The sequence below is a fragment of the Oreochromis niloticus genome, linkage group LG18, assembly GCF_001858045.2.
Source record: "Oreochromis niloticus isolate F11D_XX linkage group LG18, O_niloticus_UMD_NMBU, whole genome shotgun sequence".
Lineage (NCBI taxonomy): Eukaryota > Metazoa > Chordata > Actinopteri > Cichliformes > Cichlidae > Oreochromis > Oreochromis niloticus.
In genome coordinates, this window is record NC_031982.2 from 8949505 (window position 1) to 8975220 (window position 25716).

The 25716-nt window shown below is 40.2% G+C and overlaps 2 protein-coding genes across 3 annotated transcripts in view; one reads left to right on the forward strand and one right to left on the reverse strand.

Annotated features, from left to right (window-relative positions):
• Positions 1–6477, forward strand: part of LOC100706151 (peroxiredoxin-6) — a 12011-nt gene extending 5534 nt beyond the window's left edge. The window contains exons 4-6 of the mRNA XM_005458070.4: positions 2345–2494; positions 2612–2758; positions 2893–6477. Of these exons, the coding sequence (XP_005458127.1) occupies positions 2345–2494; positions 2612–2758; positions 2893–3021 (426 nt within the window). The 3' untranslated portion in view covers positions 3022–6477. The remainder of the gene's footprint in view (positions 1–2344; positions 2495–2611; positions 2759–2892) is intronic.
• On the reverse strand, positions 6380–24376 carry fggy (FGGY carbohydrate kinase domain containing). Of its 2 annotated transcripts, none has more exons than XM_003453327.5 (16): positions 24220–24376; positions 23714–23907; positions 21849–21960; positions 21315–21466; positions 21041–21129; positions 20600–20715; positions 20349–20477; positions 18374–18477; positions 17827–17934; positions 17496–17557; positions 17030–17192; positions 9987–10061; positions 9730–9850; positions 9168–9262; positions 6806–6867; positions 6380–6647 (listed from the first exon to the last, which is right to left on the reverse strand). In XM_003453327.5, exons 2-16 carry the CDS (start codon positions 23894–23896, stop codon positions 6566–6568), a joined length of 1653 nt encoding a protein of 550 aa, XP_003453375.1. In that variant the 5' UTR covers positions 23897–23907; positions 24220–24376; the 3' UTR covers positions 6380–6565. The 2 variants fall into 2 exon arrangements, with proteins under 2 accessions (XP_003453375.1, XP_019203001.1); XM_019347456.2 differs by lacking the exon at positions 24220–24376 and adding an exon at positions 23393–23442 and having other exon boundaries at positions 6457–6647; positions 23714–23855.
• Positions 24377–25716: the final 1340 nt, after the last annotated feature.

Below are 25716 nucleotides of genomic sequence, written 5' to 3' on the forward strand. Positions count from 1 at the left end.
ATTTAACCAAAAACAGTTTTAAAAAGGTGAGTTTTGAGTTGTTTTTTAAAAACAACTACCGAGTCCACAGTTCTTAATGTGTGAGGGAGAGAGTTCCACAGTCTCGGGGCCACGGTGGCAAAAGCTCTGTCACCCTTAGTTCTCATTTTAGTCTGTTTTATAGCAAGTAAGCCCTGATAAGATGACCTCAGGGACCTGCTAGGGACATAGGGCTGTAGCAGATCGGAGATGTAGGGAGGTGCCAGTCCATGCAAGGCTCTAAATGTCAAGACCAGGATCTTAAAATGTACTCTAAATTCAACAGGAAGCCAGTGTAGCTGAAATAGCAATGGTGTCTTAACTTAGCCACATTTCTTAAATGATAAAAACAAGACCGAACCAGAGGTTTCACATGCCCATCCAATGTAAAAGTCGAGTCAAAAGTGACACCTAAATTCCTGATAGAGGATTTAACATACACAGAAAGAGGACGAAGGGCTTTCACTATCTGGGATACAAATCTGTCCAGAGCACATATGAGGACTTCAGTTTTCCCCTCGTTGAGTTGGAGGAAATTTACAGCCATCCAACATTTGATAGAATCTAAGCAGTCATTTAAAAGCTGCAGCTTAGATAAATCCTGGGGCTTAAAAGAGATGTACAACTGAATATCATCAGCATAACAGTGATAAGAAATGTCCTCAAAAGAGCCCATTATATGCTGGAGGGGGAGAAGATATATTAAGAACAATAAAGGCCCCAAAACCGAATCCTGAGGGACACCACAAGTAAGGGAGGTAGAAGATGACCTAAAATCGGGGACCACCACAGAAAAAGATCGGTTATGTAGATATGAGGAGAACCACTCCAAGGCAGTACCCGATACACCAACCCAATGTTTAAGCCTTTCGAGGAGGATGTGGTGGTCAACAGTGTCAAAAGCCGATGTTAGGTCCAACATGAGTAGAACAGAGCATTTTCCTGCATCATTATTCATCAAAATGTCACTTGAGACCCTAAGAAGGGCTGTTTCTGTGGAGTGAGCTCTACGAAAGCCGGACTGAAACTTATCAAAAATGCTATGTTTGTCTAGAGCCGCTATAAGTTGCTTAGCCACAATCTTTTCTAGAAGCTTAGCAATTAACGGTACTTTGGAGATTGGTCTGTAGCTGCTCCAAAGAGAGGGGTCTAGCTGAGGTTTTTTTAAAAGTGGGAAAATAGCAGCATTTTTAAAATAAACCGGAACTATACCAGACGCCAGTGAAGAGTTGATTAGAGTGAGCACAGATGGACCGATAACCTGGAAGACATTCTTGAATAATGATGCAGGTACAATGTCAAGTGGACAAGAGGATGCTTTCACTGAATTCACTAGTTTTACCAGCTCAGGTAGTGAAACAGGAGAGAAAGTATCCAAAATGACACGGCGTGATGAGGTAGAGATCGACATAACAGATGCTGAATGAGAAAAATTCATTCTTATGTTATTAATCTTTGCAAGGTTTTCACACCTTGGCTCATGTGATTAGGTAGAGGATCATCAGGGGGTCCTTTTGTCCCTCTTTGGGGGGGGAAACTCCCACAGAGTTTAAATCTGGGACTCTCCACCATTTGACCCTAGAACTGAAGAAGCTTCTCGGATGAGAGGTGAAACGTCTTCAAGCAACCTAAAGAAGTCCAGACGCTTTTCTTTCCAAGCTCCTTAGACTACGATGACCTGGATGACTGAGAACATTCACAGACATCTACCTCAAAATGTTGCAGTGCAAGCAAAAGAGAAAGAGCTTCTTTCTCGATAGTGCTGCTGTACTTCTGTCGGTGGGTGTTGAATTTCTAGGGCCGTAACACTGAGCAGTGATAAAATTTACTCATGATAGGCTTTCTGGTTTAGCAAAACAGTGCACCTACCCTTGTCTGCCGGAAGGATAATAATGTTGTTGTCATTACTAAGTGATGTGAGTGCCTTCCTCTCCTCCATGCTGATGTTGGATGGTGGGGGCTTTGCATTGCTGAGACCGGCCAAAACGTTTGTCCGTAGTTGCTCTGCTTCCACGTCTGCAATATTGTTGTTTCGAATTGCTGTTTCTGTGGCTGTGATCAGTTCCAGTTATACATCGGGGAAACCAAACAACCTCTGGCGAAGTCGGATGGCCCAACACAGAAAAGCTAACTCGTCAGGCCAGGACTCCACAGTCTATATGACTGTGACCTAAATAATGCGGGGGATTATTTCCTCACATCCCAGAAATCTACACTGAAATCTGAGTAGCAGTGTATATATGACAAAGCACAATCAGTGTTGCACCACTCACACTTGCTTTGAATATCTAATGGAGGGCTTCCATCTCTTCTTGTGTGTGACTAGGACATCGTGGCCTACAACTGTGAGGAGTCTGCCTGCTGCTCGCTGCCCTTTCCCATCATAGCGGACAGCAATCGGGAGCTGGCAGTCGCCCTGGGCATGCTGGACCCAGATGAGAAGGACAAAGATGGCATGCCCCTTACTGCCCGCTGTGTGAGAACATAAACACACATTTGTTTTTAGAATTGGTGCCCCATCTCTGCTCATTCCTGTGAAGGTTGTTATCCCTCTCACTGGCAAACTCTCTCACCTTTTTTTCCCCCCATGTAGGTGTTTATTATTGGTCCTGACAAGAAGTTAAAGCTGTCCCTGCTTTACCCAGCCACCACAGGACGCAATTTTGATGAGATCTTGAGAGTGGTGGACTCGCTCCAGCTCACAGCAGGGAAGCGAGTAGCCACACCTGCCGACTGGAAGGTATGCCATGCATTTGAAAGTGACCTCAGTTGCTGCCAGTTATTACAGCAGCTGAAGGCACAGATAATAGCTACAGGACCTCAGCAGCTGCTGTGTTGACCAGCAGACTTTTTGCAATGTGTCTCTTCCTCCAGCCTGGAAACTGCGTGATGGTTCCCCCGAGTATGTCTGAAGAAGAGGCCGCCTCTTTGTTCCCAGCTGGCGTCTACACCAAAGACCTCCCCTCTGGCAAGAAGTACCTGCGCTACACACCCCAGCCATAAGCACAGGCAGAAAGGATGCTGATATTCAACGCTTGCATCTGTTACGTGGACTGCATTGTCCATTGCATGGACAGCTACTCTCACCTGGTTGATAGACATCCCAGCTGTGAATCAGTCCCAGTCAACGTGGATGGAATGAATACCAGTGCCTTATGATATAGGATTGTTCTAACTGAGACAAGCTACCTACTTTTCTAAGAAGACAGATGGAAAGGAGCTGTCATGGGGAAATAGATTACTATTTGAATAAAAGTTTTTTGTTTTTTTTAAATCTACCGTGTGGCAGAATAAGTCTCTTTTTTTTTTTTTTTAGCAGAAATACTGTTGGCATGACATTTTCATTTACAGGATCAAAAGTAAGATGTTTATGATGCTATTTAAGCCATAAGCTGTATATATAAGAATATGACCTCACAAATAGGTTTATTAATATCCATACCCATAAGCTACTCCCGTATTGATGCCTGGATGTTGTCATACCATCTGAGGAGTTTTGCACTAAATCAAGAGCTAGCTAGTTTGGTTAGCAAGGTTCATCTATAATCAACTGTGATATTAATAAGAGAAAATGCACAGCTGACTCTTTAGAAGGTCTCCACAAACCTGTACATAAAAGATGGACGTAGCCAACATGACACCACTGGTTTCTGTTGTCCTCATTTTCCAGCTTGGTGTTAGTTTAGCATTAGCATTTAGCTTGGTTTGAAAGTTGCATACATAAACTTCAGGTGTGCAACATACAAACATTAATAGCTCTGCTTAGTGTTAAGTAACTGTTACTGCTGTAACAAATGACCGTTACAGACATGAAAAATGATGAAATAAATGAATACAATATCACAAAAAATAGAAAGATTTGAAAAATGTTTCAAAGGGGAGTTCAATTACAAGCTGAAGCAGATGTTAGAGAAAGCATTCATCTGCATGCCTAGTAAGGGTTGCATGGGGTGGTCAGGATCCATTCATCATCCACTGTTATCTTGGTGACCTCTTTCTCAGATGATGGAGGAATCCAAACAGTGTGCTGATTCAAACTAGACTCAAAATAGCAACAGCAATGACGAATTCCCTTGGCCAGTAAAATGGATGCATTCCAGCAGCTGGCAGTTTAATATTCAGGCTGCAGAAACATTTCTTTGCAGTCTGGGATTACACCACCACAAATACAAAAAGATTTCTCATTACTGCTCAAATTAACATCCACGCCTGCTGAATAGTTCTGAAGCCAGGTACATTCTCTCTATGGTCTGGAAAATGTGAGTGTGGCGACATCTCACTGCAACGCTCCATGAAACACATCAGTCAACACTCATGTGTTCCCTCAGAGCCTTAATCAGTTCACCAAGCTCACCCATCCATGTAATCTAGGGTTGAGGGGAGGCTGAAAACAAATTTCTTGGGTGGTCTGTACCACACAACGGGCCATACAGTAAACATCCCTTTTAATGCTGTAAAATGTGGCATTTCAACAAGTGTCTATGGGACTGAGCTGCTTGCGGCGCCAGACTCAACTGGCCAATCCAGGACCTGCAGGTTTAAATCTACTGTATACATTTGTGGACGTTTTAGGTTTTTGAAGCTGGAAGTGGAGATACTTTGAGAAGAGGCGCAACTTGTAACAAAATTTAAGTTATATAATTCCCCACTCTTCTCTTTACAGCTGTCAAGTTGAGCATGACAAGCTTAAATCAGTAAACACGATTAAATTTGGCAATAATGTTTACAGTGTGTAATACTGGTCTAATATTAAACTGCTGACAGTGATGATGCAAAACTTTTGCAAGGACAAATTAACCGATTTCACTGGATTTGTTACCTTGACCAAGTTTTTTTGGTCATACAACATGTTTTTGGTAGCAAAAACATGTTGTATCATGTTTTTGGTAGCATTTCTGTGCATGCGTGTCATTCTGTGTGTAAACACGATAGCTCGTAAAGTTTTTAATGAATTTGAATGAATGCAAACTTTGTAGTGGTGTAGAGTCGGGTAATGTTAACAATCTTATATCCACCAAGGTCTTTAAGGTCAATTTAATGATTTATTTGCCAAAAATTGACAAAAAGCCTCATAAGTTAGAAACTATAATTCTTACAAATATGGTGTGTATTGTTAACATATAGAAAGTACCTTATATAAAGATTTAAAATATCATGTTACATTTGACCTCTAACCTCCTTCAAGGTCAATAGATTCATCTCAAGGTCACCGTGATAATAAAGCTTTTGAAAACATTGTTTCTTACTGCCATTGTTTGTATTGACAACATAAAAGAATATAGGGAATGATGTATGTATATACAAAATTGTATGTATATGCTACTGCCTACATCCATACTGCCCAAAGAGTGAGCTGCCTTGGCTGAGGTTTGCTTCTTGTTGGATCTGTAATGACATCACGGTGTGAGCGGTGGTAGGATGGAGCTACTAGGCTGGCGTTCCAGCTCTAACGCCTTCACCCTAAGATGCATCGCTTCCACTTCCAGCTCCCAGCTCCCAGCTCCCAATTTCTCAGCTCCACTTCCTTAATGCGGAGCATCTGCTGGAGTTCCTCAGCTGACATCCCCCACCGCAGGACTGGGAGGAGCTATAGAAGTGGTTAGAGAAGGACTAGTGGAAGAAGTCGGTACAGGACCTAGTGGCTCCACATCAGCTATGCCTGCCCCATTCGCAACTGCCACATCCGCCAGCAGTCCCCTCTCACCCAATGCCTCAGCTACAAGCCGCCGCAGTTCTTCCTGCCTTACAACCAGTGGTGTTTGCACATTAAAAAGGTTGGTAATAAGCATCAAATCTATCTTCTTGCACTTACAACTGCAAAAGCCTTGCCATTTGCGTTTACATATATATATATATATCTATCCAGGATCTCCTCTGTGACTTTGTTAGCTTTGGCTAGCACTGTCCCTGGCCTCCTCTGTATCCTAAGTTAGTTTTGTTTGAAGTGTTAACTCAGCTGTGTGGGATTTGGCGTTCCCTCCTCACAGGGTTGACAGTATCAGCTAAGAGCTTATCAACTTTTATCTGGGGGAACGATGGCAACAGGCTTCCCCTCTGTGAGCAGCAGACAGGAGAATTTAAGGACAAGAGAGGTGTTAAAAACAGGAAATGGAGGGATGAAGTCGAGTGAGGAGAGAACAAAGGACAAGCAGTTTAAAAATGAATGTCACTGAGCGCTGACTGGAAGGACATTAGCTTGTTTATCCAGACACATTAGGCTGGAGTGACAGAGACAGGAGTGTTCATTTGAAATATTTATTAGGAATGCATTAGAAGATAACACTCCATGACTTTAACTGCCACTTGTCCCATTCAGCCTCAATTTGAAACACATAGTTTTACACAGAGATCTGATGCCAAATGTAATCTGATAAGTCCTGCATATATGACATAGTATCACATGAGAATGTTAAACCCCCATAATAGAATTAAAAAACATTATTTATACTGAAAAAAGCAGCAAGGTTAAGACGTCTCGTTCTTGATTTGTCATCACTGTTGCGTCACAGAGAGCGAGCTTCATCTCAGACACCTCCCACCAGCACTGTCATCTCTGGCTCATGAGGGCCTGGCACTCCCTCTGGTGGGCGAGCAGTCGCAGGAACACCTTGTACTTCCTTTCATAGAAGCTGAAAAAAAGGACGGAATAAAGAAAATCATGAGATAAATTTGATGCCCGCTGAATATTTCAGATTTCATTCCTGAAATATCCCATAACTATATCAATTATTAAACACAAAGAAGGCATCAGAGTCAAGCGCTTCCTTTCCGTTGCTGAATTCCTCACCTCTGGACTTCCCTGTCAGGCTGGATGACTTTCCCCACTTTAGCCATTTTTTCCATGGCCTCCTGAAACACAAGACGCACACATGAATTTCGTTCAATAAATGATAGCACACTCATTCAGCTTCATGTCAGCCATGACCCAGTTATAGTAAGAGCAGCAGCCTGCTGCTGTGGCGGAGTTTATAATTAATGCAGTGCAAGGCCCCTCTGCTGTCTAAACCTACAAAATCCATGCAGCTGACGGTTTGCAGCTCGGAGGCTCAGACAACATAACTGCCTGCTGTGTCTATGTTCGTAAATGGGTTGACAGGTGCATCCTCGTCCAAATAGCAGCATCGTATTTTTAGTCTGTCTGGCTTTGAGGCTGCTCAGAGTTGTGTTGCTGAGACACAAAGAGATGATGAGTTGACCTGACACAAGATGAATCCATACCTCTCTGTAACAAAAGCCAGCACAGTGGATTCCTTATTATGTAGTTTGTTTCCGCCCAGCAGATGCAGGTAGTGAGTCAGTGATTATGTATGACATAACCTGTGTCATGTTTGACCTCTGCTGTGTTTCCACGACACTACAGCATTTAATGATAAGAACTGCAAACTGCTGCAGACTGTAAACTGTAAACTAAACATTAAAATACCAAGTTGACCTGGATTAAAGAGACACTCCATCTATTTCGTATTTAGTTTACAAGTACTGCTCAACTGCTCGAAACAGCTGTACAACACAGTCTTCTATGATGCTGACAAAAAAAAGATGTTGGCTTTTACGAAATAAACTGGGATATATGCAGTTTACATTTAAGTGGCAGGGGCAGTCTCTTTAAAAAATGCTATCCATATTGTATTTATAATGAAGTGGTTCAAAGCATAAAAGAAATTAATTTTTAGGATGTTTCTGCTTTTTAAAAATCATAAACATCCCTTTAAAGCCAAGTTTCAGAAACATGGGATTACTTATATGTTCTTCAAATGCAACCACTTCATCAAACGTGTCCTCTTTGACTGAAATGTATGTATGTCAAGGTCTGCGCCGTGGCAGGCAGGATGTAGGAGCCAAACGTAGGACACAGAATGAAACGTAAAGCAGCAGCTTTTATTGCTGGGAAGACTTTTCCATAGAAATAAACTTCCAAAAAAACAAACCAAAACTTTGAACATATAAAATAGAAACTAAACTGGAAACTAGTAAATACGAAACACAAACTGAGAACTAGAATTTCATCAGGAACACGAAGGGAGAAACACAGCACAGTGAGGTTACGATGCAACGAAGGGCAAAGGGAAACACAGGGCTTAAATGCGAAGGCAAGACAATGATGGGGAACAGGTGGGAACACAAGTGGGACAAATCAGATATAATGAGACAAAGGAAGCAAAGCAGAATACATTAACCAAGGACACAGACTGTCAAAGTAAAAGTAAACAGGAAGCATAACACAGAAACGTGGACTTGACACTGAGACATAGAAACATGGCAGACTCTGAAACAGCGGGAACATGAAGCAGAGAGACAAAAGCAACAAGACGTGGGACACAGGGAAGACATAAAGAAACCTAAAAACCAGGAACTATAAATATAATACAAACAGAAAACCATAATTCAAAGAGTATAGCTTAAACCAAAAACACAAACACTGGGTCAGCAGACCCAGTGCCGTGAAAATTTAATATTATTAAATTATTTTAAAGAGCCAGTCACAGATTCTAATCCTTATCTAACTCTGTTAAACAGAAAAACTGTTAAAATGAACAACTTACTCTACAATCGCTGAATGTATTTTGGGAAGCCAGCTCTTAAAGTCAAAGTGCAGACTGGAGTAAAACACTATGCACCTCCATCTCTACTTGTACAAAAGAGCAAATCCAAATTTCCACTGTGACAGCCGACAGTGTTTCAGTGCATTTCCACCGGGATACTTCATAAAACACGTTATTGTGTTGGTGTTGGTGTTGTGACATATCAGAAAAAACTTCCAGTTTCGTGATTTTGCAGGTGTTTGTTTGACCAATGGTCATTTGGTACTAGCAACCCAAAGTGTGCCAAACAATATCGCCCACACCTTTACACCATCAACACCAGACTGAACTGTTGATAAAAGGCAGTTGGATTTATGCTTTCATGTTCTTTATGAACCTTAATGTCACATCAGAACAGTTTTCTGTTCTTATCTGACAGAGTGGCACCCGGTGTGGTCTTCTGCTGCTGTAGCTCATCTGCTTCAATGTTTAACATGTTGCCCATTCAGAGATGCTCTTCTTCAGATATTATATCTAATGAGTGCTTAATTAAGTTAATTAAGTCTCAAAAGCATTTCCTGCCAAATCCCTGTTGTTTGACTCGTGTGTATTGTAACTTCACTCTACCTGTATAGAGCTGTAGTGTCTTGATGCACATGCTCCCAGCACTGCTGCTCCCACTAGCACAGCTTCAGTTTGGTCTGGCAACACTACAGGCAATCCTGAGAATGAGATTGAAGACATGGAATAGGCTAAAGCTATCACAGAACTTATTTTACCTTTTCCTCTCTCCAGGTCCTCTCTGCCGGAATGTTCTTCAACGTCTTCCTGTATCATATTCCTACTATATATTAATTATTTCTTGTTGTTGATTGTCTTTATTCTAAATTTACTATATTGTTTTTTAGTCTGTGCACACTTCAGTTACATGTAGGTCCATCCTAGGAGGAACTTCTTCTGTCTTGTTGTGCAGTGCCATTAAAAAAGACTTTGGGGGACTCTTTAAACTTCAAAGTCAGCTACTGGAAGCTGCACGGAATTAAACTTTTCTTCTTAATCTTTATTTTGTGGTCAAGTTATTGAAATACTAATACAAACATTCTTTCTTACTCTCAATAAATCATAAATGTACATACTGTGCTACTGTGTTTCAAATTATACATATAACCATGTTATTGGTATTTCCTACCTGTAGCATTAGCATGAATCTGTACAAACAGGTTGTTTTTGCTCAATCCACCACACAGGAAGAGGGTTCTGATTTCATGTCCTGCTTCTTTCATGGCCTCCAGAATATGAAGTGTACCGAGCTGAAACCAGAGGAGGACACACAACAGGAATAAAGTTACAAGAAAGCAAATACAACCTCCTTTGTACTTAAAGGTGCTAGGGTATCAGTCTGAGAGAGAGGAAGTCATTTGAAACACAAAACGCCATCAGACTCACAGCGAGGGCTTGCATGGTGGCCAGGTAGAGAAGGGCCAAGTCATCCAAGGTCTGGGACAAAGAGAGTCCAACTACCTGCAAAACAGTAATGACACAAAAATACCAGCAAGGGTATGATCACCGTCTAAGATTTTGTGAAAGCAGGGCTGTCATCCAGTGTTTGGTGATTTATTAAAAACAGAAGTTTTCATATTCCATTCCACCCCAAAACAAAACATGGATAACCAAATATCCATTTGGATTGGAAACTTTCAATCCATCAAAGAACTTCACAAGTTCAAACAAGTTAAACTCACAAATAAAAACAGTTTCTTTTTTATATGATTAGTGAGGGACCATAAGCTAAGTAAGCCAATAAGAATAACAAACTAAATTGATGACATTTAATCGTGTAATGGGAAATTTACCTCAACCTAACTGTGTTGCTTTTGAAGTTAGCTGGTTCGGCTGGCCTTCATAGCTGCTAGGCGTAGGGGGGAAAAACTGATAGAGCATAGTATCGTAATATTTTGCGTATTGATATAGGGACAGCAAATATTGATATTGTTGCGCGCAATAGTAGAAACAAGATAACTCAACTCATGCACCATTATCCTGAGACAATGTTAGTTGGTGAATCTAAATTATACTGGCTCAACAAAAAAAACCACACTTAGACTGGAATCACTCTCAGAGACATTATGAAGCCTCCCTGCTGCTGCGGAGCCTGGGGCAGTCTGCTTGCCTCCACCCCGGGGGAAAGGGTCACATCTCTTGGGTCTGAGTGCCGTTTCCCCCTCTGGAAGTGAGGGTACCTGGACCCGGGGCATAGAGTATGTTTGGGGAGTATGATTGTGTGTACATGTCTATGTATGTCTGTCCCTACGTTGGGTGAGTGCTGAGTGTTTGTATATGTGTGCATGAGGGTGGGAAAGCATGTTTATGTCTGTGTGTGCCTGTTTGTCTGTGTCTATATGTCAGGTCGGGTCTTAGACTCCACCTCCCTGGGTACTCCCAGGCCCTCCAAGTGTGGAGGCCTATCTCCCCTCACCACACTCCCTGCTGGTAACTGATGCCCTCAGGGGTTGGTGCATTGGTGGTTCTTGGTGTCCGGGGCTGGGCGCTCAGGTATGCACCAGCTCACTCCCGGTGGCTACTTGGCGGGGCCTGGTGCCTGTCGCTCGGTCAGGCCTCTTCCGGGGCAAAGGGGCCCTCGGGCCTCCGGCCTCGGGGCCTGCAACTCGGTTCACTCTGGCACAGCTGGCTGCCGGCAGAGCCGGCGGGCACGCCAGTGCAGCCCCCTCTGGCTTCTGCTCCGTGGCTACTGGGTGACCCCTTGTCTGGGGATCTCCTCAGCCCTTCCCAGGAGGGTGGCACGGATGCCCCTCCGGTGGTCCTCCTTGGGCTCTCGCACTCTGGGGCCTCTGGATGTCTGGAGCCTGGATCTCCTCCATGCCTGCTTCATGCCCTGGGGGACGGGGCTATGGCCCTCCACACCCTCTAGCAGACCGTTACATGGGGAAACCTTTTGTATACAAGCGCGTTGATCCACACAGGTGTGCACACGGGTGTTCACTGTTCGTAGACATAAACTACACCTTTCTTAGCTGCTACTTCAAAGCACATTGTGCGCTGTCTGTCCTGCATGCTGCACAACAACTTTCAATATTTAGTATTTACTGATGTTCACACTCAGCTAGATTAACGTGATGGTGTTGTCTTTAGTATGTTGCTTTGTTTTTGTTTGGTTTTTTTTTTTTTTGCTTGTCTTCTCTTCTTTTTCTCTCAACAGGTGATCCAGGAGATTTTTTTCCTTTCTCTTTGTCTTTGTAAGTGCCCTTTCTCACTGTCTCTTTTCCCTTCTGTTTTTCTTTTCCTTCCTCTCTTTCTTTCTCCCTTTCCTATCCCCCAGTCATGTCTGTCCCATCTGTAACAACTGAAAATAAAATAAATAATAACAACAAAGTTTGATCAAATGGACCAATATGGCAATGCCATGATGATCCATTTGGCAGAATAAATCCATTTGGTATCCTTGTTGGTCTTCAGACAACAATTCTGACGGCTAAAGAACCAAATGGGACAGACAAAAAAAAAAAAAAAAAAAAAAAAAAGAGACATTATGAAAAGGTGCGCAAGTAATTGTTGTCCAGTTTATCGATGCAGACAGATTGTCAACACGTTCCTATCAGTCTTGAACTCGAGGGGACTGGAAGAGAACAGAAAGGCTGCTGAGCACAAATGCATGAGTTAAATGTGAATTTCTGTCTATGTTGAGAGCAAAAGATATGTTCATAGGTCATTGTTATATTATCAGAAACAGATCGTATAAAACTGCCAACCTGAACCTATTCAGTCCTGTGGGGAGTTCCACAAATAAGGTCAGGGCACAGGTTTTAACCGACTTGCTGTGATTTACAAAATCAAATCAGTCATTAGGATCTTATCTAATTTGCTTTCTCTGTACCAAACCAGCACTCTAGAAAACACAATCTGTGGTTTTGCAAAGTTAAATAAGTTCAAGTTAAATGAACTATTTCCCCATGTGCTGAGTTTTAATGCTGATGGACCATATTTCAGGAGATACTTTGATATGTCAAAGTAGGATAAACACAGTTTAATTGAACAGAATATAGCCACTGTTAACCTTATTAGGAGAAACACGGCTTTTCTGGTTGTAGCAGGTGAAAATAATTCTCTTCCACACCACAACTAAAATAAGTTGAATCTGTGGATTTAAGTTTTTAAAAGAAGAAATTTAAAAAATTCTTTCATAATACAATCAACGGTTAGGTTCTGGTTCTTATTCTTTACTAATCAAGGTGATAAGAAATAACCTAAGTGGAATATGTATATTCAAAATCAGTGACATCTCTGGCCAGATGTATTTAATTTGTAAAAAAAAAAAATTATATATCGTTTTTTAAATTGTTTCAGTTATATTTATGTGATTGCAATGATAATAAATCTTTAACAAAGATATCAGAGATTAAAGCAAACAAAATAGAAAAATAATCCCTTCCTCAAAAATGTCATGTGACAACCTAATTTGTACAGGGAATGTTGACCTTGTCAGGAACTTGGCTGCATCATTAGAATCTTATATCAAACATTATGCTATTTTATAATTCATAAGTAAACAAGAGACACTTCAAGTCAACCATTTTCAGTCAACACACCGGTTTGTTCGCAGCTATCAAACATTCGGCATCGACTACGACGAATTTAAACACATTTGGATCCTTCACAGAGTCATCTTAGTCAGCAAGGTACCAAAATGTCTGAGAGAGAAAAAAACACCACTCAACAGAGAGCAATGACCCCAACAGTTGTTTTTCAACAGGAAACCCAACTATGCAGGAAGACCATGGATGACTAAAGGACTACAAAATGCCAGCAAAAAAAAGAATATCCTATATCGAGAATTCATTAAAAAAAAAGAGAACCATAGAAACTGAAAGGAAGTATAAAACTTGTAAAAATAAATTAACTAATATAATGAGAACCTGTAAAATAGAATATTTTATTAAAAGGTTAGAACATAACAAAGATAACACAAAAGGTATATGGAATGTATTAAACGGTATAATAAAAAATTAATCAAGGAATAATGATTACCCTGGGTACTTTATAGGAGGGACAAGAAGCATTAACAAAATGAATGAGGTAGTAAATGGTTTTAATGAATTCTTTGTAAATATAGGCCAAAACTGGCAGAGGAAATAAAGATTGATGGAATAGAAAGGGACTGGTGAAAATATAGAAAGGAATAGAAGCTCAATGTTTCTAAGAGCAGTGGAAGAGAAAGAGATTTATGACATCATTGGAGGACTTAAGAACAAAACCAGCACAGATTGGAATGATATTGATATGGCAACAGTAAAGAGAGTTATTGATGGTATTGTAAAGCCATTAAAATACATTTCCAACTTATCTTTTCAAAAATGGGTTTTTCCACAAAAACTTAAAGTTCCTAAAGTTATTCCCATTTACAAAACAGGTGAAAAGCACCACTTTACAAACTATAGACCAGTGTCAATACTCTCCCAGTCCTCTAAGATACTAGAAAAACTTTTCATAAAAAGATTTGACAGTTTTGTGGAAAAACATGAATTGCTGACAAATAGTCATTATGGGTTCAGAAACAACAGATCAGCAGCTTTGGCATTAATAGATTTAATGGAAGAGATAACAGAATGTATGGATAATAAGAAGTACGCACTTGGAGTTTTCTTAGATTAAAAAGAATAGTTTGATACTGTCAATCATGAAATTCTAATAAAAAAACAGGAAAGGTACGGGTTTAGGGGATTAATTTTACACTGTTTAAAAAGCTGTGTAGTGAATAGGCAACAATATGTACAAATAAATGAGTAAAAATCTAATTTGATAGATATTTTGCTTGTGGAGTACCTCAAGGATCAGTATTAGGTACAAAAATGTTTATTATGTATATAAATGATATTTGCCAAGTATTGAAGATACTGAAGATTGTAATATTTGCAGATGACACCAATATATTTTGTTCAGGTGTGGAGTTGCCACAGGTTTTGGAGGTGATCACACAGGAATTAAAGATATTAAAGAAGTGGTTTGATATAAATAAATTATCATTAAATCTAGATAAAACCAAATTTATGTTATTTGGAAACCATAAGAAAAGTATCAAAGTGGAAATACGTATTGATAATGTATACTTAGAAAGAGTAAATGAAATAAAATTTGTTGGTGTGATCATTGACCATAAGGTCTGTTGGAAACCATACATTACTTATGTACGGGGGAAACTGGCACGGGGCATTGCTGTCCCGGGGAAAACAAAGCAAATCTTGGATCAGAAAGCACTGCACATATTGTACTGTGCTTTACTACTGCCATATATGAGCTACTGTGTAGAGGTCTGGGGAAACGCATAGAGAAGTAATACACAAACAATAACTATAATACAGAAAAGGGCCATTAGATTAATAAATAATGCGGGGTACAGGGACCATACAAATGCACTCTTTATCAAAATGCAAGCTATAAAATTCCAAGACTTGGTGAAGTTTAAAACAGCGCAAATAATATACAGAGCAAGAAATAAAATGCTTCCAAAAGAAATCTGTAAATTGCTTATAGAAAGAGAAGGGGGTAAAACTTAAGAGGGAAATGGAATTAAAAAATACAAAGTGCTAGAACAACTTTAAGACGTACGTCTATCTCAATTGCAGGAGTTAAATTATGGAACAGTCTAACAGAAGAAATAAAAGAAAGTAACAACATAAACCAGTTTAAAATAAAATATAAAAAACAAATTTTAAACAAATATAAGAATGAAGAAAAGTGGGTTAACCCAGGATGGTAATGTTGGTAACGGTGTTTTAGTTTGTTTGTTTCATAATTTGTGAATCTGCAAATTTACACATTCTGTCTTTATTTATATGAAAGAAACTATACTGTGGTGGGGTTTGTTTTTGGGGGGGGGTTGTGTTTTGTTTTGCTTTGGCTTCATTTGTTGTTTCTTTAATTTAAGACTGAAAGAAAATTAAATGAATGAGAGGTCAAACTTGAGGGGGTAGGGCCAAATAAGTGTATGCTTCTGCCTACTCCTTTTCAAACAAAAGAATGAAATGATATTTTGTAATGATGGTGAATGTACATGTTTGATGTTTGTAAATGAACTGAACTGAACTAAACAAAACTCCGAAGAGCATTTGAAAAATGCATCAAAGAAAAACAACACCTGGAGAAAAAGGTTAAACAAATGCAAGAGGAGAAAACTCAAGTGTGTCACGGCTGGGGAGCAGTCGTGTGGAGTATTGAAAAAAGGATCCAAAATGCAGGTACTGGCTGGGGTGCAAGTGAGTGTTTATTTACAGCGGTGATAAGGTGACAAAAAACAGGAAGAGCAGAGCGGGGGGTAAACAAACCTAAACTGGGAAAAACTAAAGATCAAAACTTAAACCAGACACTCACGGGAGGAGGAGCAAAATGCACAAAGAGAGATGGCAGAGAGACGCAGAATGAATACCGGGTAACACAGAATCATGCGGACTGACATGGAATTAAACAGACGACGCGACAGAGAGCACAGGAAAACACAGGGCTTAAATACACAGGGAGTAATCAGGGAATGGGCCACAGGAGGGAGATACAGCTGGGAGAAATTAGGCTAACGAGACAGGGGAGTGGTAAAACTGCACACACTGACATGAGACATGAACTTTCAGACTAAAACAGGAAACTAACAGACAGAACCAGACAGGACACTGAACTTGACAGGCGGACTTATAAGTAGACACAATAACACCATGGACAGACAGAGGGAACACAGAGAAGTGGAAGCAGGCAGGCAAAGAACAGAAACCTAACAAATGGCAAAATCACAACAGAATACATACTCGGAATGAACAAAAGCATAAGGAAACACAAAACACTGAGTCCTCAGACTCAGGACCACGACAAAGTGGAGGAGAACCACAGAGAAATGCAGTGCCAACTCCAAAACATGGAGACAATACACCAAGAGATGCAGCAGAAGCTCCAGGATATGGAGAAAAAAAATGAAGACCTCCAAATGTAACATAAGTAACGTCTGACTTTAATCATTTGCCCTCATTTTACAATGAAATGTATGTATTAGCTTTGATTAAACCTTTTAAATGTGTGACAAATGAACAAAGTACAAAAACTGGAAAGCGGCCAGTCAGAGCTGCATATATGTTGCTGGTTCTAAAAGCCTCACACATATATGTGGAATAATTGTGGAATTCATTCATAATCATTCTGTAGAGCATGGATCTTTGAAACACGGACTTTCACGTGCATAAGAGAACATTAAGAAAAGATTAAGAAAACCCCAAGTGCACAAAAAGGAAGAAACATTCAAAGCAGGCATACCCTAACTTAAAATCTGATACTCACACATCCAACAAAACGTCAGTCTACACATATCCTTCAGGAAATTCATTATAACGTGATGAAATAAAACAAACTTGATTCTATTACAAGATCCCCCCTCTTTTTAGATTTTTAAATAATAATATATATATATATATATCTTTTTAAGTCATAGCCTTTACCATGCCCTTCAAAGTTGGGTCAGCCAGGGGCGACCTGTTTCCATGGAAGTCCGGCCACACGTGAAGACTGGACCCCAGCAGATCGACAGCAGAGCAGGAGTTGGCCATCGAACTCAAATGGTTGTTCAAGTAGCTGTAGATATTCTCGCCAGCAAAAGGAAGCCTAGAAAATTAAAAACACTGTTGCCAGGACACTTAAAATGACAGCTGATATTACCTATATTAATGCCATCGTGGTTGGTGAGCATGGAATCTATATTCAATCTTCAGCAAACGTGAAGTACCGTATATCAAAAAATTTAACTTCCTATTCCTCCAGAGAACAGTTGAGTTGCACTGAAAGCACAACATTACTGAGCTTCTAATCTTCCTAAAGCATACTTGACATTATTCTAGTCCAGCTGATGAGGATCACAGATGTGCAAAAGCATTGTTGGGAACTGCAGTATTAAAAGCATCAGCTGACCTCTGCTGAACCTGTTCCTGGAGCTGGGTATATGCAGTGTGACCTTTCACCATGTGGTCAATCTGAGGGAGGAAAGAGGCAATACATTTAAACTGAAAAGCATCACAAATGACTGGTGACCACCTGGCTTCAACTAATAATGTCAAAACTGAATCGATAAACATCCCAAAGCATTGGCTCCTTTTGTCAAACCAGCAGTTCAAATGTGAAAGGGGAGGAAAAAATAAGTGGATTTGTCTCCATGTTTTCTGTTAGTATGAAGCATAAAGAGGATCTGTAAAATAATTTAAATATTAATGAAAAAGATAAAGAAAAATATGAGTAGACTGACCAGCCTTCCTGTCACACTCTGCCCTCCCTCGTTGAGCCACAGTCCAGGCACCATGGCAGATAGGTAGGGCCCCCACACTCCTGGCACAAACAGTGGCTGCTCACTGATCTGACGGCACAGGAAATCTTTTAGTTAGTTTTAGTTGGAGGTAAATATTTTATAAATGAAAATAGAAACCGCCTAACTAACAGGATATGCGTGCTGTTTGCTTCTCATCTCAGAGTTACTGCAGTTGGCCTGTGCAGACAGGATAATTTATGTCTATAAACAATTTTTAAACAATGCTCACATAAGTATAAACAAGTAATATAGACAGAGTGGCTTTTAGAAAGATATCTTATCAGACTACTTAAGACAGAATGTGCACCTAGGAAATGAAGGCGGTGAGTACACGATTAATCATCAGAAGACATTTTTATTAGTCATCAGGAGATAGTCACAGGAACATACACAGAATCACAAAGGCCACTGGGGAACAGTATAGTAGTACACTAGTACGGTAGTAATTTTACACCAATCAGGTGAACAGCAGCTGTGAACTACTGACCGCCATGTGACAAGTTGACGTTCCACAGATCAGCGCCATGCGTGCAGTGATCGGCTGACCCTCACAGGGCAAATGAAAACCTTTCACATCAGCACCGATCACACCTGGAAGGAGGAGGTTAATGTTGCTTTATTTAACATTCTTTATTTTATGCAGGGGAAAAGATACATTGTAATAATTAAGTTGTTTTTTTGCTGTCATCTAACACAAAGTGTCAAAGATGCTGCTAGAGTTTTAAATCCACATGAATGAAATTGTGCTCCAACCTCTTCATGGGATTCACCAGTGACGCTAACTGCTGGAATAATGTTTATCAAGCTGGTTTGAGTTTAAGGTGGGAGGCCAGTCTCCATCACTGTGACATGAACAGAAACTAATGGTGCAGAGTGCTGTAACCTCTCACTGACGCAGCAATGTGTGATTGGCAGAGGTCACGGTCGAGGGTCAGAAGCAAGAGTTCACGACGAGTTCAACTCACAGAACAGATCCAGATGGTGAGGATTTCTGAACCTGAGGAAGTTCTGCTGCTGCCCTGACACTGGTCAGAAATTAACTAACATCTCAGGCAGGTTTGTTATTCAGTTTATTTCCCAAAATATTAAAGCTGGGAATGTCTAACATATGCTAGGCACCTAATCCTCATGTGGTAAACTATAGTTGTTGAAATATTATCACATCATCCATCTATTATCTCCCTTCTCACTTCCTTCTTCCAGCTAATTCATAAAACCAAAAAAGGTATTTTCTTTCTTTTGGTAACTAAGCACAGTCACAAGTTGTCGGCTGGTCAAGCAGGTTGTTTTCCCTTTTCAGTGAGGATCACACTATCCTGATAATTAGCGCTTTAACTTGTGGCAGGTCATCCACTGATCAATAGGCTTACATTTCACAAACAAGTGCAACAATGCTTCCCCAGCCACACCACAAGGGAAACTTATGTTGACTTCTTTTATTTGCGAGCACTAGAGACAGGGTGAGGAGCTCAGACATCAGGAGAGAGCTTGAAATAGAGCCAATGCTCCTCCACGCCAAACATAAACAGCTTAGATGGTTTAGGCATCTGGTTAGGAAGCCTCCTCCTTGGAGATTCCTTTAAGAGGTTTTTCTGACACATACAATTGGGAGGACAATCCAGCATAGACCCAAAAGCTCCTGTAGAGATTATATATCTGACGCGTCATGGGAATGCCCCGGGATCTCCTAGAAAGGACTGGAAAAGCCGTCTGGAGCACCCTGTTTAGCCTGCTGCTACTGCGACATGGCTTTGAATAAGCAGAATATAATGGATGGATAAACTAGCATCTAATATAGCACTACCATCAAGCCCAAATTTACATTTGTCCATATACATATTACTATGATATATAAATTGGTTTCCTAGTACATTCATGCACCTACAAAAATAATGATTTAACTTAGCACATGCTTTGTTTTGGAGTTAAAGTTTAAACTTTGCACACAGGATACTGAAAAGCCACAGCCACAAGTGGAAATTATGAAATATTAAAGTCTATTTAGTAAATGTTTGTATTAAACTTTGCTCCTTAAGGAATGAACTTCTTTTTTATTGTGACCCTGACAGAGCCACGTAGCATATCAAAATATCAACTTTGCAAATAAAATATCAACTTTGCATCACTGACATCATATTTTATGCCTTCATTTTCCTTTCAGTACCTTTAAATAGGCATAACAACACGACAGCATAGAGCAATTTTTGCTCCTTCAGCATGTCTGCACCAATCCAGCACACAAACTACAGCTAAATTACAAGACACCATTAAAAAACAGCTACGCATCTCTGGTGTGTGATGACTTGGCTATGTGATTACCCTCCATGCTTTCACTATAGCTTTCATATGGAACAGCCACAGTCACAGGCTGTGTGAAAGCAGCTGTAAACTGAGTAATCTCGGCTTATTCATGACAAAAAAATACTTTCGTTTTCAAGTAAGTGTGATTCGTTATCTGATACCTAAGCCTCCAGCATGAGCATCGATGAGAGAAGCCCCAACTGCAGTTCCTGGGTCCAAACCCAAATCTGCTGCTGCCTCCTGTGTAAGGCCGTCTCCCAGTGGACTTCCTGGAGGACTCGTCACACTGCCTGGATGACAAAATTATTTAAAATTTGTAATTCTTATAATTTAATAAAGGAGACAAAAACTGAAAAAGATATAAGAAATAATCAGTTAAACTATCTGAATGTATAAAATGTCATTTTCTGGCCTATTTTGGAGAAGTTATTTTCCAGAAGGTCGTCCAGTCCAATGCTTGTCCAGAAGCTGGCATCCCATCCTTCTGGAGGGCAGTAGGTCCACTTACACACCAGAGTACATAAAGACCTGTGCATCATTGGACAACATGCATCCACTTACAAATACTGTAGGATAATAAATATGCTTTATTAACAGCACACATTACAAGTATTTTGTGAAAACCAATGACTTTGTCCACACATTTTACAAAGGATTAGGCAACTGCATCTTTTCTTTTTAATTGATAACAGAAACAAGACTATTGTTTTTAATGGGGCAGCACACCAGTAAATACGTTAGAATTAATACAAGGGTTTTTAGGCCTGCTAGTGGTGATCCTTTTCAAACCTACCTCCTTTTTTATTAGACATACATAAATGTGTAAGTCTCCGTAACATCATCGACAGCTCACCTCGTTAAAGAGCCGGATGCCTTCCACGACAAGAAGTCTGGAAGATCAAAAAAGTGACTGGCTTTGTTCCAGCAGCTCTCATTTAGATTCTGAATGAGTGAAAGACGTGTGAGAATAAAAGCAACAACTGTATGACAAATATGCTAAGGCTAAAACAGTAATAAAAAACAAACAAAAAAGAAGCCCACCAGGTATCTGCTAAACAGCCAGTACAAAGAGCAATAATAAAACATGCAGAGATCAGTGGTGACCTTGTTCACCTCTCACCTCTCACCTCTTTGAGCCAGAGCAGCTTAGGGGGTTGCATCTCTGGTGACATGACTCCTCCTACCCTGCTCAGGACCCTGTGGCCATTTTTTGTTATACGATCAGCCTGCTCTGTAGCACGATGGTCCATCCACATCACCACGTTCCTTTGGGGGTCACCTGGGAATAGCAGTTCAGTAGGGGAGGAGGGAACAAACACCAGAGCGCAAATATTGTATATAATATTGTATCTGTTAAGACATGATACATAAAACTGTTGCCATGGATAAATTTCTTCTCAGAGTATATATTCAGTACTTAGACCAAAGAATTTGGGTCATGTTTTTGTGTCTTGCTTAATAAGCAAAAACATGATTCACAGCCAGCTCCAGGCTTCTAGTCTGCAGCCGACTATGACCTTGGACCTCACTGTGGAGGGGGGTGATTTTTTTCCCCCTGAAGGATCAATGCTCAGTAAAAATGGGGCTTACATAACCAATGCTTACCAAGCATTCAGATCAGGCCACAGGGGACTAAAAATGCAATAAAATAAATCGCTTACCTGACTGACTGACAGGCACAGGCTGAAAGCTTTGGTCCAAAACCACTAGAGAGCAGGTGGCATCAAAGCCAATCCCCCTAATCTGGCTCTTCTCCACACCGTGAGTAACTTTCTGGAACAAATACATGCAGTTGTTTTTAAATTACATTTCCTCTGTGCATTTACTCATCCCGCAACCGTAAGAGGGCACGAATACATTCACCAGCTTATGATGTCAATTTCTGCCTTTCATAAATAAACAGCTGTTCACACAGGATGTGTGCTTGAGATTCCCAACCAAGTGCACATTGAAACCTAGGGAGTACATTGGCAATACATAGAAATGATTTTTCAGCACAACATGTTTACAACTTGTAGTGAGTCTAATACAGGTTTATTCCTGAATATTCCTTGCCCATTAGGTTTTTGCCTTCCACTGAGGGGAAATTACCACTACTGATGATTTCAACCAGCATTTTTAACAGGTATTTTAAATTTTTTTTTTTTTAGTACGGTTAAAGTTACTCACATTTTTCTCATTACATAAACCTCTGTTAACTAAGGTAACACATACTCTTTGCCTTAACCTAATGTGGATGAATCATGCTTCTCCCACAGGCACATTCTGAGCCAGGAAAAACCCTGTAATGTTAATTTTTTTGTCGCAGAGACCAGTCATCCACCACATATGCCAGCTGCCGAGTATATACCTCCCCTAACTTAAGGCAGCTGTTGCCAAAGTGTGTGTGCTGCCATTAAGAGTAGAGCCTGACCAATACTGGATTTTGAGGGCCAACTTAGGGAGCAAAAAATGATCTGATACTAATAATATGCCCTATATTCTTTAGACATACAGTAATGCTGTATTTACAGGGGAGTTCTAAATAAAAGGGAAATTTATTGGATCCTGTATAACAACTTTTCAGCAATGTATTTCAAACAAACTAGTTTACAGTGCAACAACAACACACAGCTTAATTCTAGACCACTGGTTATAGTGCTGTGTGTATTGGAAACAATGGAGGTTCAATATCTTGAAGTAAAATGTCTTGAAGCATGCGCAATCATTTATGTAAGGAAATCCCAAAAATCATCTGGACGTAGCGTTTTCAGTGGGAGAAACGCTTCGTCACTCATCCAAGTGACTTTTTCAGTCTCAGCTGACTGCATGTTTCCCCAGCCTTATAAACAGTACATTTGCACAATGACTGAAAGCCATTCCTCAACTCTTTGTGAATGGTCCTCATGGTCATGACAATTGGCATATTAATGATCAAGAAACTGAGCTCACAGCCCATTGTTCTTCAGTGGTGCTAGCTTCATTAATTATGCAAATGTACTGGTCATAAGAAACCTACCTACTGTACCAGCTGAGTTTGAACTAGGAGGGAATTAAATGCAGAAAGTTAGCAGAAAAACCACAAGAACAGTAGTAAATATATTTTACCTAAAATAGGTGCTGAATAAAAAGACGAAATAACTAGCTTATAGCTAGCTAGCTTATAGCAAAGTAAGCGAAACATTAGCATATGGCAAACGACAATACAAACGACTGAAAGACTTACCAAGAGTTAGCTAAAAATAACAAACGGTTGCTGATGTAGTGAAGAAAATGCTGGAACAATTAGGAGAGAACAATGTAAGGACGGTAGGAATATTAAATAATAAGTTTTAGAAGGAATTTTTTAAATAATTAAAACATATATATAATGAAGAAACTGCTTTTTTTTTTTCTTTAGCTGCTAAAATACTATTAACATCCATGCTAAAAAATAGCTAAAATGAACACATGAGAGTCTGTGTTGATGTATCTGTGCTCAGACGGCTGCTATAGAGGGATGGATGTATATTTTTATAACACACACTGAGACCATAAATCATCCCACCTTGACAACTGTGCAGCATTTCTCCCAGATCTCAGTGGAGGACTGGACATAGTGGTCAGACTCCGGCTCCCAGATGCCGATTGGCTCCTGTGCAGTGCTCTTCAGCAGGCCCTCCCTGGTCACTAGTGCAGCCCTCACACTGGCTGTGCCCACGTCCACTCCAACATAAAAAATCTCTGCCATGAGGAGATGAGCTGATTTGAAAGTGGGGGAGGAGGTTTATTATTAACCAGGTTACATTATCAGTGTTGACTTTGAGCAGGTTATACAAATGGAAGAAAAACGCCATTATTAAGGCAATTTGCGTATTTTTCTTTTGAAAAATGTCTTCTTTTTAGCAACTTCACACACTCCTGCAGTCGGTTGGAGGGCAGGAGTGTGTGAAGTGCAGCAACAGCTGGTAAAACAGAGTTTTCAGAAATAATAACAGACTAGTACTTATAAAGTACTTATTAATAAACAAATAGGACGCGAGTGCGTAATCAGACACGACACTCAGAACTTACCCAGCGATTACACAATTATTTAGTCCGCAGAACATTTATGTTGATAGTTCAAGTTTGTGATCAGGGTACTTTCAGAGTTAACGCTGCTGGACCTCAGATTCCGCTAGACGGAATGCGAAAGCGGACAAAAAGCTTACCGTCGCCTCCAACCGATGCTAAGTTGTTCAGGCATTTTAGCTTCAGAAATTAGCTGATTCACTTTTTCATCATGCCATATTTTTATATATACATTTAAATATTTTTACATTTTACATTTATATCTTTTATTATCTGAAAAGTCTAAGTTTACCATTGAAAACATTTTGACTTTTTTCAAAGTGTGCAGAAAATAACTGCAATGTCACTAATTAAAAACTAAAACTATTTAAATAAAAACTATAAAATATAAACTGCGGGGGGGAACTGAAAGTAAACTGAATTAAAAATTACAATTAAAAATTAATACAAAAATAATACAAATAAAAAATAATTAGAAATACAAATTATAATAAATCTAGTGGTGTGGACTCAAAAGATCAGAACTACTGATTCCTACTCAACATTTGTAATGAAGTACATTGGTGATTTCAGTTGCTTTTATGATTTATATATAAACCGCAACTGGCCACAACTGATTGTGTGCTTAGTGGATACCTCAGGCAGCAGACCACTGAGAAAGAAGAGGAGCAAGAAGAGGAACCATCATGAAAGGACAGGCCCCTGCACGGCATGTACCACCTAGAAATAGAAGAAGTGGCTGATATAGAGAAATCCTGCCAATGGCTTGACAAAGCTGGACTGAAAGACAGCACAGGGACACTAATCATGGCCGAACAGGAACAAGCTATAAGCTCAAAATTGATAGAGGCTGAGGTCTACCACATCAGCTAAGACACGGGCCTACGTGCAGGCTGTGCAAAGATGCCCCTGAGACAACCCAGCGCATAACAACAGGGTGCAAGATACCATTAGACAGGGCATATGTGGAAGTGTATGCGACATAGTATACAGAAACATCTCTGGAAGTATGGCCTGGAAGTTCCGAGGTCAAAATGGGATAGGAGAAGGCCTTAGTGGTAGACGTAGCTATACCAATCAATAGGAACATCAGGAAGAAGGAACACGAGAAACTCGAGAAATACCAAGGGCTGAGAGAGTAGAGAAGATGTGGAGGGTGAAATCGGAGCACTCAAAGCAGTGACTGGAAACTGGGCGACTGGCTCAAGCAGATCCCAGGAATGACATCTGAGATCTCTGTCCAGAAGAGCACAGTTCTAGGAACACAGCAAAGATACTCCACAGTTCCCTCAAGCTCGAGGGAAGGACAAAGGGTGGGGAATTTTATATAGTCAAGTTTTTCATTCTAAATCCTACCTTGTCTCTTTGTGTTATTAAAGGAGATAAGCAGCTGTGTAAAGGAAGTGCGGCTGGATGTGACCAGTATGTTTGGGCAAGGAATGATCAGCAGAGATGGACTTCAGAGAAAAACCAAGCAGCAGGACAGGAAGAAACAGATGG

Bases quoted from the DNA above. Each gene is read 5' to 3' on its own strand.
- fggy (XM_003453327.5), bottom strand. From the start codon at position 23,896: ATGGCAGAGATTTTTTATGTTGGAGTGGACGTGGGCACAGCCAGTGTG. The intron at 20,478-20,599 runs GCCAGAAAATGA...TTTGTCATCCAG, and splicing joins AAATAACTTCTCCAAAATAG to GCAGTGTGACGAGTCCTCCA. The intron at 10,062-17,029 runs GTAAAGGCTATG...ACTGTTTTGCAG, and splicing joins ACCCAACTTTGAAGGGCATG to GTAGTTGGACTCTCTTTGTC.